This window comes from Onychomys torridus, chromosome 3 (genome assembly GCF_903995425.1).
Source record: "Onychomys torridus chromosome 3, mOncTor1.1, whole genome shotgun sequence".
NCBI lineage: Eukaryota > Metazoa > Chordata > Mammalia > Rodentia > Cricetidae > Onychomys > Onychomys torridus.
This window is the reverse complement of record NC_050445.1, coordinates 80,344,183-80,362,235: the sequence shown is the minus strand read 5'-3', so window position 1 is coordinate 80,362,235 and position 18,053 is coordinate 80,344,183. Positions and strand designations below refer to the sequence as shown.

Here is an 18,053-nt window from a genome sequence, read left to right as displayed (position 1 = left end):
ACTGTGGCCCAGGCACACAGGTATGAGTTGCCCTGAATCACATGTTCCCTAGAATTGGTTACCTGAACTTTTTATAATCTTTGAACAAAAGAAAGTCATAAATTGAGGCATGTTAGTAGGGAAATCAGGTAGGCTGGTTGCAACAAAGTGGGGTGTCACTGCTACAGATTTTAATGTTTATTATTTTTATTAGCACATGATAATTACACATAGTAATGGGCCTCATGATAGCATTTTATATATGCATATAATCTATTTTGATCATATTTACCCCCATCACCTCATGCCCACTGATCCCTTTCCTCCTCCTAGATAGTATGCTTCTGTGTTCATGTCCCCCTGCCCACAGCTGCTTTTCGAGGACCAATCTTATTCATACATCATGTATTATCCTTTTAATATACTGTTGTATTTTATTTTCTAACATTTTCTTAAGGGTGTTTGCATGTATATTTTTAGAGGAATATTAGTCTTTTGCTTTCTTTCTTGTAATATCTATTTGGTGTCCTTGTTTGGATAATACTGGTGTTAAAGAATGAGTTCAGGAGGAGTTCTCTCTCTGTCCTTAAAGACTATGAGAAGGGTTAGTGTCACTTACCCTTTAAATATCTGATAGAACCTGATCCAGGGCTCTTCTTTGTTGGAAGCTTCCTGTTATTTATTTCCAGTCTTTGGTTACTATAGACCTATTTAGACTTTATTTCTTGAGTCAGTTTTGATAGTTTAAATGTCTGAAAATTTGTCAACTTTCTGTAGTTGGGGTATAACTGTTGGTAGCACTTCCTATAGTTAGAGTGTAGCTATTGATAGCATTTCCTGTAATTGGGGTATAACTGTTGATAGTATTATCTTATAATCCTTTTTATTTCTGTAAAGTTGGCACTAACAAGTTCTCTTTCATGACTCGTTTTTAGTAATACTAGTTTTTTGTTTGTGATTTTTCTTGGTAAGACTAGTTTATATGTTGTTAATTTTGTTGTTTCAAGCAACCAATTTCTGGGCTCTTTTTAAACATACACATAACATACAAATTACCAATTTAACCACTATATGTATCAGTTCTGTGGAATTAAGTATCCTCACATTGTGCAACCATGACCACCTGTCCCTAGAACTATTAATGTCACAGAAAGCTGGATCTCATCACCCATTAAACCCCTGACTCTCCACTTCCTCCTTTCCCCAGCTCCTTCTGACTACCACCCTGCTTTCTTGTCTCTACAGATGTGCTGACTCAGTACTCCATGTGAATGTAATAACAGAATAGTTAGAGTCTGGTGACCAGCTCATTAGCATAATGTATTCAAGCTTCACCCTGTGTTACAGCTGTATACATGCACATGAGGTGCTTAGCTATTGCAGACATAAATCATGTTAGTTTTTTGTTTCCAGGACAATAAGTTAAAAGAAGAAAATGCTTATTTTCACTCATGGTGTCTGGGTTTTAGGCTGGAGGTTCTGCCACCTCCCAGGGCTGCCATGGGCTAGAGAATGTCAGAGCTTTATAATTGGCCTTTGGGAAATATTGATGAGCCAAACTAAAAGTATTCAACTCTTTTGGTTAGGTACCAAGAAGTATAATTGGTAAGTGTATAGTGAGAGTATATTTAAATCACTGAACTGTTTTCCAGGGTGTCAACACTCCTTTGCATTACAGGCATATACCACCACATCTAGCTCTGTTAAGGTTTTGGGCCCATTTTAAAATCAGTCTGTTCCCTTATTTTATGTTTCAGATAATGTTTCATTTTCTAATGTGTCATGTAAATACACTATCCCAAGGTGTGACTGGCCTTTCCTTTTATTTATATTTCTTCTTTTTAAACAGCTATAATCCTCTCTTGATTTTTGAAACTTACTTCCATGTAAAGGCTTCCTGGTGTTTAGGTAGGACAGGCCCACTGAGCAGTTTGGGACAGAGAGAAAATAAGCTACATTGTTAACATGATTGTGTAGAGTCCAGAGATCTTCAGATAATAAAAATTCTTGGGTCAAATTCTCTCCTCTGCAGTGGGTATATTGACTATGTGTTCGTTATATCAAGTGATGACTAGAATATATGAAACTGATGCCTGTGTTGGGATCAAGATAGCTCAAATGCATTTCCTTAAGTTAAGGGGTATTTTTGTATATTTTTAAAATATAGTAATTCTTGGCCCAAATATCTTTATTGTAGCAATAATTAAATAGGCAAATCTTGATATTATTTTTAAGGAAGCAACCTGTCTCAATTATTGTGATATTTTTAATTTGTCACCAATGATTTAATAAAACTAGTTTTAATTCTTGTAAACTTGAGTGCATATGTATATATGTATATATAGATACACATATATCTCCTGAACATGAAGAAACATCCAAAGTCAGTCTATGGGGTAACTGTTAAGTAAGAACTTGGTAGCACAAGAATTGACTGTGGTTCCTTGAAGCTCTCACTTGAAAATGAGCAAACCTTATGCTTTCAAAAATATAACTTCAGTTAAGGCTTTGAGCAATACCAACATTCCAACTCACTTAGCTTTGGGATGTTTGAGACTAATTTCTATTATAATGTGTTCCAGAGCCATTTCCAAATACATCCCAAGGGATGATGTTGGCTATGAAAGTCAACCCATAAAATCCCCAACTAGCTTCTAAAAATTGAAGCAGGGAATAATTTGGACCCTTTTTTGAATTATACTCAATCTGCTCCTCTCCTTTCAATCCTCCTGCCCACCAGTGAGGTAACACCTGGATTCTCTAATACCAGATCTTGACTACTTGAGGTCCTCATCCTTACTGCTTTACCTGGAGGCCCATGGACAATGATGAATAAATCCACTGAATCTCTTGGGCAACATTTTAAAGCTAACAGATGTCTTTGATGACTCCTAGTGTATAATGTGGGATTTGCATTTCCTATAACCAAACCACTGGTAAATTTGGTAAGGTGTTCAGACCCTCACAGCCACACAAATGCCCCAAACCAAACCAGCATTACTGGCAGCTACTCTGGCTTTCCAAATCTTGCTTTCCTATGCACATTAATATAAATTCAAATGTCTCTCTTGCCATCTACTCTCATTGGTGTTGCTGGAAGTGAAGGCTTAATTTCCCTCACATCTGCTATTTTTTTTTCGGGGGCAGGATCTGGTTCTGGAAATTCTGATGCAGGTAGTCAAGGTCAAGGGCCATGTTTCCTTGTACAATAGAAAAAGTTTACATAGCTCTGCCTCCTGCCAGCTGTATGGCTTTGTCCAAGTTACCTGACCCCCCTCTAAGAAAAAGGATTTCTCATCTTTGAAAGGCAGATAACATTATGGTCCTCAGAGGGACCCTTTGAATTACAAGAAGAATATGAGAAACTTTTAGTGAGTGCTCAGAATCTATTGACACTTTGTACAGTACTCAGAACTATTTATCATATGTCATCTTTCATATTTATCATAAAGTCATCTTTATGCTTGTGCAGTTTATGTAAGAATTAAGAATGACCACTTGCTAAACTTTGTACCCAAAGTCTTGACAGAGAAATGAAAATATGTTCTCTGTGGGAGGAAATTCACTCAGAGTCCATGCACATCCTTGGTGTGGTTTGCCTGGTGTGTGGCATATCGATGGTGATTGGTGTGCCAGCTGGTGAAGTCAGATTTATTTTCTCTGCTCACAGCCTCTTTCACTGACTCATTTCTAGTTGATCTAATTTGAACTAAAGCCCCAGACTGCAGGGATCCCTTGACTACTCACCCTCCCTTCAATTGTCTCTGATAGTAATTTTTGCTCTCTTTTTCACTCTAGATTCTGACCCTAAATCTTAATTTTATGGTCCTTGCCCTGTTACCTTAGGAGGAAGTACTTGGGTGACAGACAAGCAGTTTCCAGACTCAGATGAGGACAGATGAGCAGTGTTGTTTCCACATTCACTGGTGGATCCAGGTCTTCAGGGCTCTCACCATCTACTCAGGCTTCTCAGAGCTGTTCTGACTACTCTATCATACTATAAGTCTCATATTCTCTATTGCTTATTGTGGCAGTTTTGTTTAATCACTGAGGAATGATTGAGAGTTGGGTTTGCCAGAACCTTACTCTAGAGCATACAGGAGTCCAAAATGCAAATCTACTTGACACTTGCATTAGTAACGGCAGAGGGTTGATAGGATTTTGGGGAGACAGTTCATTGTGACATTTCCTTTTGATCATTTTACAGATTGTATAAGGAGTTACAGAAAGACATGTAAAAATGAAACTTGCTTTTTTTTCTTAACATTTATTTCAAAAAGCCATTAAAGACATATGCAAGGCACTATGAAATTCTAATACCCTATTAAGATCTAAGTCCCTCAGGTCACCAGTGTGGAATAGTTTGGTTATTTTGAGACTGTTTCTGGTGATGTAGCACAGGTGGGCATCATCATCCTCCTGCCTCAGCTTGAGGGTTGGAATTACAGGCATGCACCACTAATCCTGGCCCACTGTGGAATCCTGTAATCAGAGTCTGCCCACAGGAGGGCCTATAAGCAGAATACAGACTTTACTAGATGACTAAAATGAGTACAACATACTAATAATTAGGAACTAATCCAAAGGAGCTTTTGTAGCTGGGTAACCCTGTATAAACAGGCATCACAACTGATCAAAATGTAAACATATGGTTCCCAGCACCAGCGCAGCACTGTGCAACTAGTGCGAGCTATCCCACTATGGTGATCCTCACTCCATGCCTCTTCACTGTGTGGTCTCTGTGTGGTTTTCCCCATTCATCATCCTCTGTGTCCTGGTCAAAAGTCTCAGGGTACACTGGCAGCTTGTCTTTGGGGCATTCTTCGTAGTAACTGCGAACATATTTCCCCACAGACCACCCTTTGTATTCTTCTGGGGTTTTGCACTCCAGACCATTATAGTGGACATTGTAGTGATGCTTTAACCAGTAGTAGAGGTAGTGGATACTGTAGTCACATCTCCAAGGATTATCCCTGAGCCACAGGAGTTTCAGAAAGTATACATCTTCTAACACTCCATAGTCGAAGTTCTGTAGGCTGTTGTTTGATAAGTCGAGCTCTTCCAGATGTGTGAGCCCTAAAAAGGCAGCTAGAGACAGAGTTAGCCAGTAAACACCCCATGTGCCACGAGGGCAGACACAGATTTCAGTAAGAGGCTCAGCCTTGCCGTCACAGCATTCTCTCCAGGACACACACCATGCCGAGTGCTTGCTCCTCTCTTTGAACTGTGTTGAAGTCCTTCGGACAGAGCTGATCAAGGGATAGTACTTTTTATCTTGATGCTAGTGTGAGAACAGGAAACTAACTTTGCCGGGGCTTTGCTTCTAGTTGCAGACTACCTCCTGTCATAAATAAGGAAGTATAGCATTGTTTACATAAAGACCCTGAGCTAAACCACATGGTTACCCAACTAACAGGTGAAATTATGTGATTAAAAAATGCACTGTGGCCAGGCAGTGGTGGCACTTAATCCCAGCACTCGGGAGGCAGAGGCAGGTGGATCTCTGTGAGTTCAAGGCCAGCCTGGGCTACAGAGTGAATTCCAGGACAGCCAGGGCTACACTGAGAAACCCTGTCTCAAAAACCAAACACCCCTCCCCCAAATGCACTGTGAGACCCTCTTACTAGAGGACTAGCTGTGCTTGTTATAAACACATGAGCATGATGGGCAGGGTCCATCGGGTCCAAATGTAGATGAGGGTGTAACAACTTCCTGACTTTGTTGTTTGTGTCTTTGCCTGTGGTTTGTATCATATTCTGTTGTAATGTTTATTCAGTAAGAAAAGTGCTATCTTCCACACTGCTTCTGTGGAGAGCATTTCTGGGTTGGGAGTTTTTGATTCTTAGTGTGTCTTCCTACTGAACGTATGAAGAAATTCAAAAAATGAAATATACCTTTATTCAAACAAAGCTTTTCCTGGATTATGTAGACCAGTGTGTGATATTTTATTTGAAAAAGTCAGGTTCAGGCTAGTCTTTACAATTTGTTTTTCTGGAGCATGGGGAAGGCCTGCTGGAGATGTTAACACCTTGTGATTTCTGCCCAGTGCTCTGAACGTTCCAGTAAATTCATTTTTCTGGTGGAGATTTTCTGTACTTACTGGGAAGATGTTGTGGGGGTGGGGTGGGGCGTGCTGCACAAGTAGGAGAATGCATCAAATGGAAGACCTTAGTGCAGGAAGACAGAAGCGGCTGCAGCTTCCCAGGTTACTGGTAGATTCTAAAAATGCCTACAAAATGATCTTCCCAGTTTAGTAGCACTGGTGGTGAGAGTCTGCTTTTAGAGTCCCAAACCAAATAATTTCTACCAACATTTTTAAAACATCTGCTTGAATTTGGTAAGTGGTGGTAGCTATCAGAATTCATATGCATTTGATTTAGCTCGATGCTGAGTAATTAGAACAAGATAACACATAACAAAATAAAACAATTTTCCAAAAACAAAGAAACGTACACATAAAGATTGACCACATATTCTAAAATTTACAGGTCACTCCTGACTTCAAACGTTTTGTTTCTGTTTTGAGCATTTCACACTACTCTTTCAAAATGCCCTCATTAGAACATAGTATCCTTATTTTGAACCTGGAAATATGCTTCATACCAATACTATTAACTATTTCCATATCATCTTTTCTTAGACAAAACCCAAACAGGCCACTTTCTGTTTTGGGACAAAGGAAGGACTGAGGAGTGGGGGCCAGGAGCAGATCAGTTTTTGTGATAATAATTCTGAAAGCCCAGCATTTTGAGGATCATCTGCTGGCATTTTAACATCAGACTGTCACAAATTCAGTTCTCTTGAAACAAGTCAGTGCTTTGGACTGAAAGCTCATGCAGTGAATATTCCTACATTCTATTTCAAACAAGCTATGTTGTTAAAGCATATGCATGTGGGGCTCCTGGGAGAGCTAGTTCTGTTCATTAAAGGAAGTAGTACCCTGGTAAGGTGACTGCTCTCCTTTTCTCTGCTGTTGCCCTCTACTTTACTGGACGGTCATCTGCTGCCCCACATTTGCTCACTAGGCAGCCTAAAGCTTTAAGGAGTCATTGGGCCCTGCCTCATCCCAAGCATCCCAAGCACACAGCAGTTCTTTTATGTTAAAACTGGTGCAGTTCGTTTTGTCTTATTCAAGTTCTAAGACCCATTTTCTCTTGTTCTAAAAGACTTAGCAATAAAAGTACTTAGCACTTGGTTCAATGCATACCTGTTAATGAAAATGCTTCCCTTGTGCTGAATAAACAAAGGAAAGATGGGAAGGAGGAGAGCACAGTGCTCTTTATACCCATAGTTCTGTTGGGCTGCACTGCTGTGATAGCACAGCTGTCCACTGCTTTAACAAACTTAACCACGGTTGTGTAATACTTGGGGTTTTAGTTTAACAAAATATTTTAACAAAAGAGTCATCTGCATTCATTGTGTGCATGTGTGCATTTGTGTCTGTGTGTTGCTGGGAATTGAACCCAGGGCCTTGCACTTGTGCAAGCACTCCACCACAAGCTACACGCCGGCATCCTACTGTTGGCAGTTGGCAGCTAGACCTTTGAATGACAGTATGAGAGAGGGATTAGATGCTTGCTCAGGGGTCCTTGGCACAGTGCACTTGTTCCGAGGATCTATGGTTCTCATGGGCCACAAGAGGGTCTCTACCTCTGGGTCCCTCAACCTATGGCCTGACTTTGTAGAGACTGGATACTAGTGTTAATATGAACATTAATATAATGACTGTAGGAAAGAAATGTCTCTTTATTTACTGTAAAGAGAAAATTGCTTTTAATCTTGCCATTCAAAGTGCAATTTATGTACAGTCTAAGGTAAGTGTTGCAATTGTTCCTTTAAAAATTTAAGTTATAATTTTGTAATATTTAAACAATATACTAATTCTGAAATATGCCCTTGTGCCCCCAGGATGTTCATCTTCAGCTTTCGCTTCAATCCACAGTTTGAACTGTGAAGTTCTACTAGTGCACGTGTTATTACTAAGGAAAGCAGAGGGGCTGAGGAGATGGCCCAGAAGCGAAAGTGCTTGCTCGCCAAGCATGAGGACCCGAGTTGGCTCCTCAGAACCTATGTAAAAGGCTGGGTAGGGTAATGTAGGCCTATAATTCCACTGCTGGGGAGATGGAGATAGAGGGTTTCTGGGGCTCTCCAGGCCAGCCAGTTTATCCGACTGGGGAGCTTGAGATTCAGTTGAGAGATTCTGTTGAGATTCAGGGAGAGTGAAAAAGACGCTGTCCAAGTCTGCCTGTACATACACGTATAACCACACACAGACACAAAGTAATTGCTCTAGTTAATTTATTTACATAGGGGAAATAATTGCACTCAAAATGTTTCTAGCCTTATGCTGCATTATTATAATAAATATTATATTTATAAAGGATCATTTTATAGCTGGGCTTTTTAGGTAGCAAGCACACTGCAAAGGCACAGATGTGTTCTACCTAGTCAGTGCCTCAGCAGCCCTGGCTCTTTCCAGGCCTAGTATTCATTTAATTTGCTGCGTTCATTTTTCTCCAGAGGCTTTGCTTGGCAAGGGGGAAGAGACTCAAAGGGCAGAAAAGAGAACTGATCTCAATCTAGGAGGATGGCTAGTGTGTATTGCCCTAATCTGAGCATGTCTTATCTGAATTTATGGACCCGACATTTTGCAATTAGGTTTGAATTTATACTAAACAAGTTGGAGCTTAACAAATGCCCCCAAAGGTCAAATCTGAATTTCCATTTTCTTTTTTATCTTTTTTCTCTTTTGGGGGGGTGGCAGTTCGAGACAGGGTTTCTCTGTGCAGCTTTGCGCCTACTCCTAGAACTCACTCTATAGCCCAGGCTGGCCTCGGGAACTCACAGAGATCCGCTTGCCTCTGCCTCCTGAGTGCTGGGATTAAAGCTGTGCTCCACCACTGCCCGGCCCGAGTTTCCATTTTAAACCAATTACGTGTTCAGTGTGTGAATGACCCCTTGCCACATATTCCTGTCTTTTATCTTATTACTTTTCCACTCTGTGTGTGCGTGTGTGATATGTATGTACGTGTTTGTGTAGGTGTATGCACATGTGTGTGCATGTGTCTGGAGGCAAAGGCCAACATCAGATGCCTTCCTCAGTCTCTGTCTTATTTTTGAAACAGAGATTCTCACGGAATGGAGACACACTTTTGGCGCAAGCTGTTGGTCTCCCCTCCTGGTGCTGTGGTTATACACGTGTGCCACTACACCCAGCTTTTATATAGATGCTGGGGATCAGAACTCAGGTCTTTGTGCCATGCAGCAGTCACTTTACCAAGGAGCCATCTCCTCAGTCCTATTCCAGGTCTAAAAATCTATACAGGTGTGATAGTGTGCACCTGTATTAGGAGCACCTGAGGAGCTGAGTGTGATAGTGTGCACCTGTAATAACACCTGAGGAGCTGGGTGTGATAGTGTGCACCTGTAATAACACCTGAGGAGCTGGGTGTGCTAGTGTGCACCCGTAATAACACCTGAGGAGCTGGGTGTGATAGTGTGCACCTGTAATAACACCTGAGGAGCTGGGTGTGATAGTGTGCACCTGTAATAACACCTGAGGAGCCAGGGCAGAAGAAGAAGAATTGAAGACCAGTCTGGGCTACATTGTGTGAATCCCTCCACTTGTACTCTGTGTATATATCTACTCTACAATGCTTTTGTTATCTGAGGTGTAACATTGCTTAGTACTATGTAGTCAGTGCCCTGCATCTGTCAGATTCTATATTTGCAGATTCAACCAACCACAGATAAAAATAGCTGAAAAAATGCATCTGTTCTGAATATGTAGTGTTCTCACTAGACTTCTTTTCTTATTATTCCTTACATAGTATAGTATAACAATGATTTATATAGCATTTTGTTATACTAAGTATTATCAACAAGTGATTAATTAAAGTATAAAGGGGTAATGCACATGTCAGTTTTATAAAAAGGATTTTGGTGTCTAAGAGGGGTCTTGGAACAGTGACCCTGGACTCCAAGGGATGGCTAGATAGTACTACACCCTTTGTAAGGCAATATTTTGGCATATACTTATGAGTGCCAAACAAGTCCTATTTTAAGTATCATGCATAATTAAAACTCATACTTTTTGAACTTGGTTTTTGACTAAATGGTGTTACTATAGATGTTGCCAGAGAAGAAAGCCCACAGCTCAGCTGCCAGAGGCACGCAGTGGGACTTACCAGGATCGATGAATCCAATGCCGTTGCTGCTCAGGTTTAATTTCTTTAGTTCATGAACGTCTTCAAATTCCTTGGGTCGGAGCTGGCTGATTTTGTTGTATGACAAGTCAAGCTTAACAATGTCTGGAGGGATGTTGCTTGGAACTTTCTTCAACTCTGGAAAAATGAAGTGTTTAAGTTACAGGTTTTTGGCTCAAATTTTCTATTAGAGCTGTGAGGCTGCAGCACCAGCTTAGTGGAGGAAGAGATAGCAGAAGGCAGCCCCAGAGGAGGTCAGAGACGCTCTCTAGAGGTGGAAACTGAGGAAGAGGAAGACCTGCAGGCCACAGCTGAGGCTGTTGAGTCATTAGGGAAGCAAAGATACTCCATCCTGGTGACCCAAGATGCCTATCAGGAAACATTTTGAAATGCTGGGCCTGGTAGTGGGAGACAGGGGCAGGAAGATTTATGCAAATTTGAGGCTGCATAGGACACATTGTGAGTTTCAGGCCAGTGAAGAGCTACAGAATAAGAGCAGGCGGAAAGTAAAAAGAGAATGTACTGGTCAGTTTCTGTCACCTTTACACAAATGACAGTCACCTGGGAGAGGGGTCTAAATGCATGTCTGTGCATAGAGATTAATCTAGATTAATGGTTGATGTGGAAGGGCCCAACAATCTGGGGGTGGTGCCACTCCTGGACAGGTGGTCCTGGTTTGCTTGGAAAAGCAAACTGGACAAGCTATGGAAAGCAAGCCAACAAGCAGTGCTCCGCTACGGTCTCTGCCTAGCAGCTGCCTCCAGGCTGACTTCCCTTGGTAATGGATAGTCTCTCTCTCCTTGCTTTTGGTCAGGGTGGGAGAGCAGTCAGGGAAGCTGCTCTCTCGCTCTTGTTCTGTCTTTCCTAAGGAGTTGCCTTTCTGTCCCGGACTCATGTTATCCATCATTTTAGGCATCCTCTGCCAACAAGTGATCTCAGGCTCCGCTCTCATAAATACCACACTCATGACCTTCTGATCTTTCAAACCATGGCAACAGGGCCCTAGTTTTCCAGGAGAAAAACCTAAGGCCCCCAGTAGATGCCTAAAACAACAGATAGCACCAAATCCTGTACACACATGCCTGTGGCAATGTTCACTCTGTGAAGTAGGCACAATAAGAGATCAGCAACACGATCACACAGGAAAATAGAGCAATTAAAGTTTACTTTAAAGTTGCTAAACCCTTACAAGTGGTTTATTTCTAGAATTTTCTACTTAGTATTTTCAGTTCCTGGCTGACCATATATAAACTTAAATTTAAAAAAAAGGAAAGAAAAAGGAATACAGGGAAAGGAGGCTCTGCATCTGATTTCTGCTCTCCTTAGATGCTATAAAATTCATGCTTGCTTTGCCAACCTGACTCCCTTTTCACCCACATGGTTCCCAAGTCCTTGAGATGGAGTTCACTCTGGCACCCCCAAAGCTTCCTGCTCAGCAGTAACCAGATTCTCAGAAGAGCAAGCTAGTACCATCAGCATGTCAGAAGGAGTGGGTCATTTCCTCAAAGGCAATAGGAAATCAAGGCTTGCCTCAACCTAGCTTCTGCTATTTCTGATTCTATCATGCTTTTCAAATTTTGATAATCACACCTACATTACATTTTGCCATGAGACTTGCCCTTCCTCTTGGTCTTTTGCAAGACTGAAGAGACCTGGATTAGTTTTCATCAGGGCAACCGTAGCCTATGGAGGGAAAGAGACTTGTTTTCATGAAGGAAAATCAGAAGCAACAATAAAATGGTCAGACTGACTGACTGACTTCTGCAGAGTGAGGTGGTTCAAGGGCTTTCTGAGAAAACAGAAATTCTTAGAACCAGAAACTGTAAAACATATTTATGAAAGGTGGGTTTCACTTATCCACACTGCCTCTTTGGGTACAGAATAGTTGAGTTGCAATGAAATATTAATTAAACACAACAACTCTGGGATTTATGATTTCTTAGCCTCAGGTATATTTACAACCACAGTGACTTGGACCTAGTTTTTGCTTTCCTCTTAATGGCCCAGATGGCATGGCCTTCATGTGTGTGCGTGCGTGCATGCATGTGTGTGTCTGTGTCTGTGTGTGTGTCTGTCTGTGTGTGTGCCTGTTCTCTGGGTGTACATACTTATGCCCGTGATAGTCAGAAGTCTCCCTCAGCTGTTCTTCCTCAGGTGGTGTCCACATTTTTTGTTTTGAGGCAGGGTCTCTCACTAGAACCTGGGCTCACTGATTAGCCTAGGCTGGCTGGACCGTGAGTCCTGGGATCTGCCTGTTTCTGTTTCCCTAGAGCTGGGATTCCAGGCATGTGCAACCATACCCAACTTTTTACATGGCAGCCGAGGACTGAACTCAGGACCTTTTGCTTTGTGGCAAGCACTTTCCTGACTGATCTATGCTCCCATCCTGGTCTTTAATGGGATGTTATTGGAAGTTCATTCCTAGATCCCTTAATGCACCCCCTGGAGTCTTACTTCCTGGAATTTCTTTCCCTTCTTGTTGGGCTCTTACTATCTGTTCTTGATCGAGGTACTCTTAATAATATTAAATGAAGAGAACTGTACAAATCCCATTATTATTCTCATTTTACATATGTGAGAATGGAAAAACAAAACAGATCATTTGCCCATAGTTACATGGTCACAATCTAAACATGCTAACCTAGCACCTTTTGCTAGGTTGTCTATCTGTGCTAGCCTCTGTTTCATCTGTACTGTCTACCTGCCTAGAATCCCCTGTGTAACACACATATGTGGGGGAGGAAGCACTAACAGGCAGAGTCCGCAGAGCCAAGCCATGTCCTTGTCACCAGAGCCAGCACTTCCTCAGTTCTGGAAAGAACTTGCCTACTGAACTCCTATCTCCTGCACCAGCCTTGAGGGCAGGTCACAGAAGAACCTCAGAAAACAAGCTGAAGTGGGTTGGCCACACAGCAATGGGTAGGAAGGATGTTAATAAAAATGCCCCGAAGCCCAGCTTAAGCAATGGTTTGTGGGTGTTAGAAAAAGAATATGAATTGTAGAATCAGCTTTGGAGTTGTCAGCAAACTCCTGGATAAAAATAGCATCCACAAGTAGCAGGAAATGCAAACCAAGAGTTTTCCTACCATGACCTAGAAACAAACAGGAAAATCGCGTTGGTTATGGTGATGAGGGAAAGCAGATCCTCCTTTTGCCTTGAATGTGAATGAGAATTACAAATTTGATGTGGAATATGTGCCTTTGATAGAGAGCAGAAAAATACACAGCTCCTCATGCCAAAGCCAAACTCCATCAACATCCTCATTTCTAGAGGACATTTCTGGAGGACCATATGGCACCCACATTTCACATTTGCCTCTAATCAAAACATTTAGAAGTTGGGGAGGGAGAAGGCTTAAGGTAGGGTCTGGCTTTGAACTTGCAATGTGACTTGATCAAGGAAGGTTTTGAGCAACTGATCTCTGTGTTTCCATTTCTGAGTGCTGGGTTTGTAACTGGGGGGGGGGGCACATTCTTGATAAACACTTCAATAGATGCTGTATCTACTGTCAGTTCTTATGAACTCTGCCCTTCCTCCAGCCAAACTTTACCATGAAGAGGAAATTGAGAAATTTTCTCTGCATCATTTTCCCCATTCAGTAGGCTTTGGATTGTCAGAAACCTCAGAACTAATTTGAAGACTTGGTAGTAGTTAAAGAGACATACATTAGCTTGTTTATTAGGAATTAAAATTTCTTAGTTATTATTGAAATCAGGGGCAATATTGTGGCCCTAATGTCAGAAGCACCTGAAGGCAATTTACCTATATATTCCCAGCCCTCAAAGTAAAATTGGCAAATTATTTTGGTAAATGCAGAGCTAAAAGTAGTTTTAGAGCTCACACTCTGTGTTCTTGGCAAATCCAGCCACGTCAGTGTAGCATAATGTGCCTTTCTTCCAACCAGCCTCACACTCATTCCCTTTGAAAGGCTGAGGGTTTGTTTTTTTTTTTTTTTTTGGCAAAGTGCCTGTCACTCAGTGAATAAAGCTATTATTTTATTTTATTTTTCCTTTTTGTTTTTTGCTGTCAGATGTTTAAGCAAAAATAGTGATATTTGAGGTCTATGTGGTTGAATTGGCACAAGTCAGTATCCTGCACAAATCATCTGAGTCACTGCTGGTCTGTTGGGAAGGTTGAATTCCCTCACTGCAAGAATCCACACCACAGGTTCCCTGCTTGCATTCACCATGTGGTTGGAGTTCTTGTGCAGAGCTCAGGAGGAGGCATCAGTATTGAGAGGGAGCACACAAAAGGCATGAGTGAATTCTTGGTATAGAGGATGCACCCCATCTTGAAGGAAGGGAGAGCATCGCATGGTGGTCCATGGCTTAAATGGTGTGTTATTGCTGCCTTGGTGATCTCTAAGGACAGCTTCTCTGTACCCAGCTTTGTCATTTATGACATGACATTCATCATGTCCATTATGGCAGCACTACTTTAGGGCTGTGAGGAGTAAGTGACTGTGTGTTTAACCAGTGGCTGTTGGTCACGAATGTCATCGCTAGGTCCCCCTTGGTGGTACGCTTTAAATCTCTTGAGAGTCTATGTCGTGTGTAACATGTATAGTACAGTCATCAAAGGCATCAACACATTCCATCAGGGGCCTAGAAATGGACATTACTGAGCATTTTGTAGTATTTGAGATTTGTTATTTATAGAACAAAACAAAGAACTAGAGTAGATAAAGGTTGTCATATTTGAATTCTAACCATAATTTTCAACTGCTGTGCACTTCTGTGGCTGAAGTTGATTAAGTTACTACTTTGAAGGAGCAAAGAATATTATCACCCAGTGATAATATTATCACCCAGTGTCCAGTGCTGAACACTAAAAAAGGAGTTTAATAGGCTTTTCCTTATAAGAATGTAACTTAAAACAGGAATTTATAATAAAGCAAAAATGAAAAATAAACAATGAATGGAATTGATAGATTTATGTGAACCATAGGGAGAGGCATTTGTACCTAGTTATGGAAAGACTTAATTAGTCTTTATTTTATAATCTAGAATTAGAGGATGGAGAGAAGGTAGTCAACAATTACAGGGGTAAAGATGGATGGGAGGAATTGCTCTGATGTGCGAGACTGTAGCATAAGCATGGTTGACAAAATTGTACATTTCAAGCAGCTAGCAGAGAGAATATTGAATGTTTCCAACACAAATGATACATGTCTAAGGTGATAGATAAATCAGTTACTCTGAACAGATCACGAAACCTCATAGTCATGAATTAAAATATTGCATTGTATCTCACAAACACATAGAATTACTACCGTATGGCAATTAAACATTTAAAAAATGAAAATATGGGCTCTGAATTTTACAGAGTCACTAGCAATTAGAGGGACTTGGGTTGTCCTTTAATGTTCTAGGCGCTAACTTTATGTGTAATGAAACTTTGTTCATATTGGTTCCTGCACTTTTATAGCAAAGAGGATTAATTTGTGGGGTATTTTTGGCAGATTATATTTAGGCAACAATAAGTTGCAACAGAAAAGTAATAAAATATGTTTTATGGCTGATATTTGCCAAGAGAAAAAGAGAAATGTTTTATGGGAAAAAAGACAAAATAAGAACCTTTCTCATTGGCGGGGTTGGTAGTGGTGGCAGCCCAAGAGTAAGAAGCAAGTAAAAACGGAGCATGGTATCTTTATCTCTCACTTTTTTGTTTTTGTTTTTTTGAGACAGGATCTCTCAGGCAGTGGTGATGCACGCCTTTAATCCCAGCACTTGGGAGGTGGAGCCAGGAGGATCTCTGTGAGTTTGAGGCCAGCCTGGTCTACAGAGCGAGATCCAGGACAGGCACCCAAAACTACACAGAGAAATCCTGTCTTGAAAAACCAAAAAAAAAAAAAAAAAAAAAAAAAAAAGGAAAAGAAAAGAAAAAGAAAGGAAAGAAAAGAAAAAGAGACAGGGTCTCTCTACATAGCTCTGGAGACCAGGCTGGCCTCAAACTCATAGAGATCCACCTGCCTCTGCCTCTGGAATGCTGGGATCAAAGATGTGTGAACCCATACCCAGCTTACTCTTTCCTCTTAGACCACAGTGTGTCTTGCTGTAGAGTCTCATGTGTCTTTATGTGGGTGGTATTTCTCTCAGATAACTGGTAGGCTGGATCCTACTTACTCTTTGGCACCCAGTGTAGCAAGAGCGATTCAACTAAACCTGAGGGCAGAACCTCAGTAATACCAGGTACTCTAGCCCACAGTTCAAACTGTAATCTAAGCAGTGCAAAAGAAGGCTCAAACCCCAGTGCTCATTGTAAAGACACCAAAGACAGCCCGCCCAGTCTTGGTAAGGCAAGACTGTGCCCACCGAGTGTTGGAGAGTTCTCTAGTGCTTTCCTGTGCTGGTGGTGGCTTGTTTGCATGTGGTCAGGTGAATTCTGGAAGGCTGAAAGCACTGGCTTGGGAGACCACGGTTCTTTGCTCTTTTCTTTAACTGTGAGAACTTGGCCGATTGATGGGACCTCCCGAGCTACATTTTCCTCATCTCTAAATGGGGATACCACTGCCTGAAAGCTGACAGCATGGGTGCAGGGGAGGGGACCTGGTAGTTATTAGGTTTTCAATTAGTGAGCACTTTCTCCAAAACCAGAGGAGCCCAACCTGGCCAGTCCCAGTTACTATCCAGACTCCACCATGACTCCTGTGAGTGCACCTCTCCATGCTACCTGGCTCAGGCTGATTTGACCAGATGACAATTCAGAGTCAAGGAGAAAGTGGCAAACTCTGACCACAGCTTTGCCAGAAATGAACAAATTTATTCTTGGATCCAGCTGTCTGATCTTGAACACTAATGATTTCTGCTTTTAGCCTTCTTGAGAGGATCTGCAAAGATTCCCTTCAACTATCCTGATCTTTTGCCCTGAAACAAAATCTCCTAAGATGGACAGAAAACAATTTTGGCATGTTCAAACTGAGTCTAATCCAAAGACATCTGTCTGTAACTTAATACTACAGATAAGTGATTAAAGCATATCCACATTGTCTTATGTCCTGTTATCATAAAGAGACTAGCAGTTCTTGGATGACTCTGTGACAGTGCCAGTCTTTGCTGTCACATCATAAGCATTTCTGAAATCTCCCATCTGTTTTCTTAGTTCATGACTTTATATGTGGAGACCTTGCACATCACTGCACAAGATTGTGTAGGATGTAAAGCCTACCATCAATTTACAGACAGTAGGTAATAATCTAGAAAGTTCCCCAGGCTCATAAATCCTAGACTAAGTACTTTAAAATGACTTAATTTTGTTCACTCTGAATAACTTGGGAAGAATTAAGATGTCTGGTTCTATCAGCATTTATGAGAACCTTGGGCTAAGGCGCTGGAGTACAGAAGCATCATTGCCACTCTGCTGGCCTAGCCTCCATCTCAGTGCTCCCACCTAGCCTGTGCGGCGAGTATTCTTCCCTGGACGTTGTCTCCCCACAGATGCATGGATTTTACTTATTTGGTATAGGTCAGATTGTATGAAGGACATTTGCACTTGTAGCCAAGATAGATTAGATTCAAGATGAAAGGGATTCCTTGCTGCTGTAGCTTTCCCTGAACAAAAGAACCAGCGCTCATGGCTAGTCCTGCTGAGTTCTTTTCATGTAAATATTTATGGAATGTTTTACCATGTATGTGTAAAGCACATATGGGTAGCTACCCATGGAGGTCAGAGGCATTGGATTACCTTGGATCAGAGTTATGGGTGGTTGTGAGCCACCTGATATAGGTGCTGGGAATTAAATTTGGGTCTTCTGAGAAGCAATACATGCTCTTAACCCATCTGTCCAGCACAGACCCCTGATTTTGAGACAGGGTCTTATGAAGCACAGGCTGGCCTCCAGCTTCCCAGGTAACTGATAATGACCTTGA

The 18,053-nt window shown here is 41.5% G+C and overlaps 2 protein-coding genes across 4 annotated transcripts in view; one reads left to right on the top strand and one right to left on the bottom strand.

Moving 5' to 3' along the window:
- Fbxl13 (F-box and leucine rich repeat protein 13) overlaps positions 1–18,053 on the top strand; it is a 211,753-nt gene that overhangs the window by 99,805 nt on the left and 93,895 nt on the right. The window lies entirely within an intron of this gene.
- The window catches only part of Lrrc17 (leucine rich repeat containing 17), a 36,689-nt gene continuing 21,127 nt past the window's right edge, over positions 2,492–18,053 (bottom strand). Inside the window, exons 3-4 of one of the 2 annotated variants that reach the window (XM_036180904.1) lie at positions 10,167–10,322; positions 2,492–5,055 (exon numbers count right to left, since the gene is read on the bottom strand). In XM_036180904.1, coding sequence (XP_036036797.1) covers positions 4,670–5,055; positions 10,167–10,322 — 542 coding nt within the window. In that variant the 3' untranslated portion in view covers positions 2,492–4,669. Of the gene's footprint in view, positions 5,068–10,166; positions 10,323–18,053 lie in introns of both variants that reach the window. The other variant, XM_036180903.1, reaches the window with a different exon arrangement.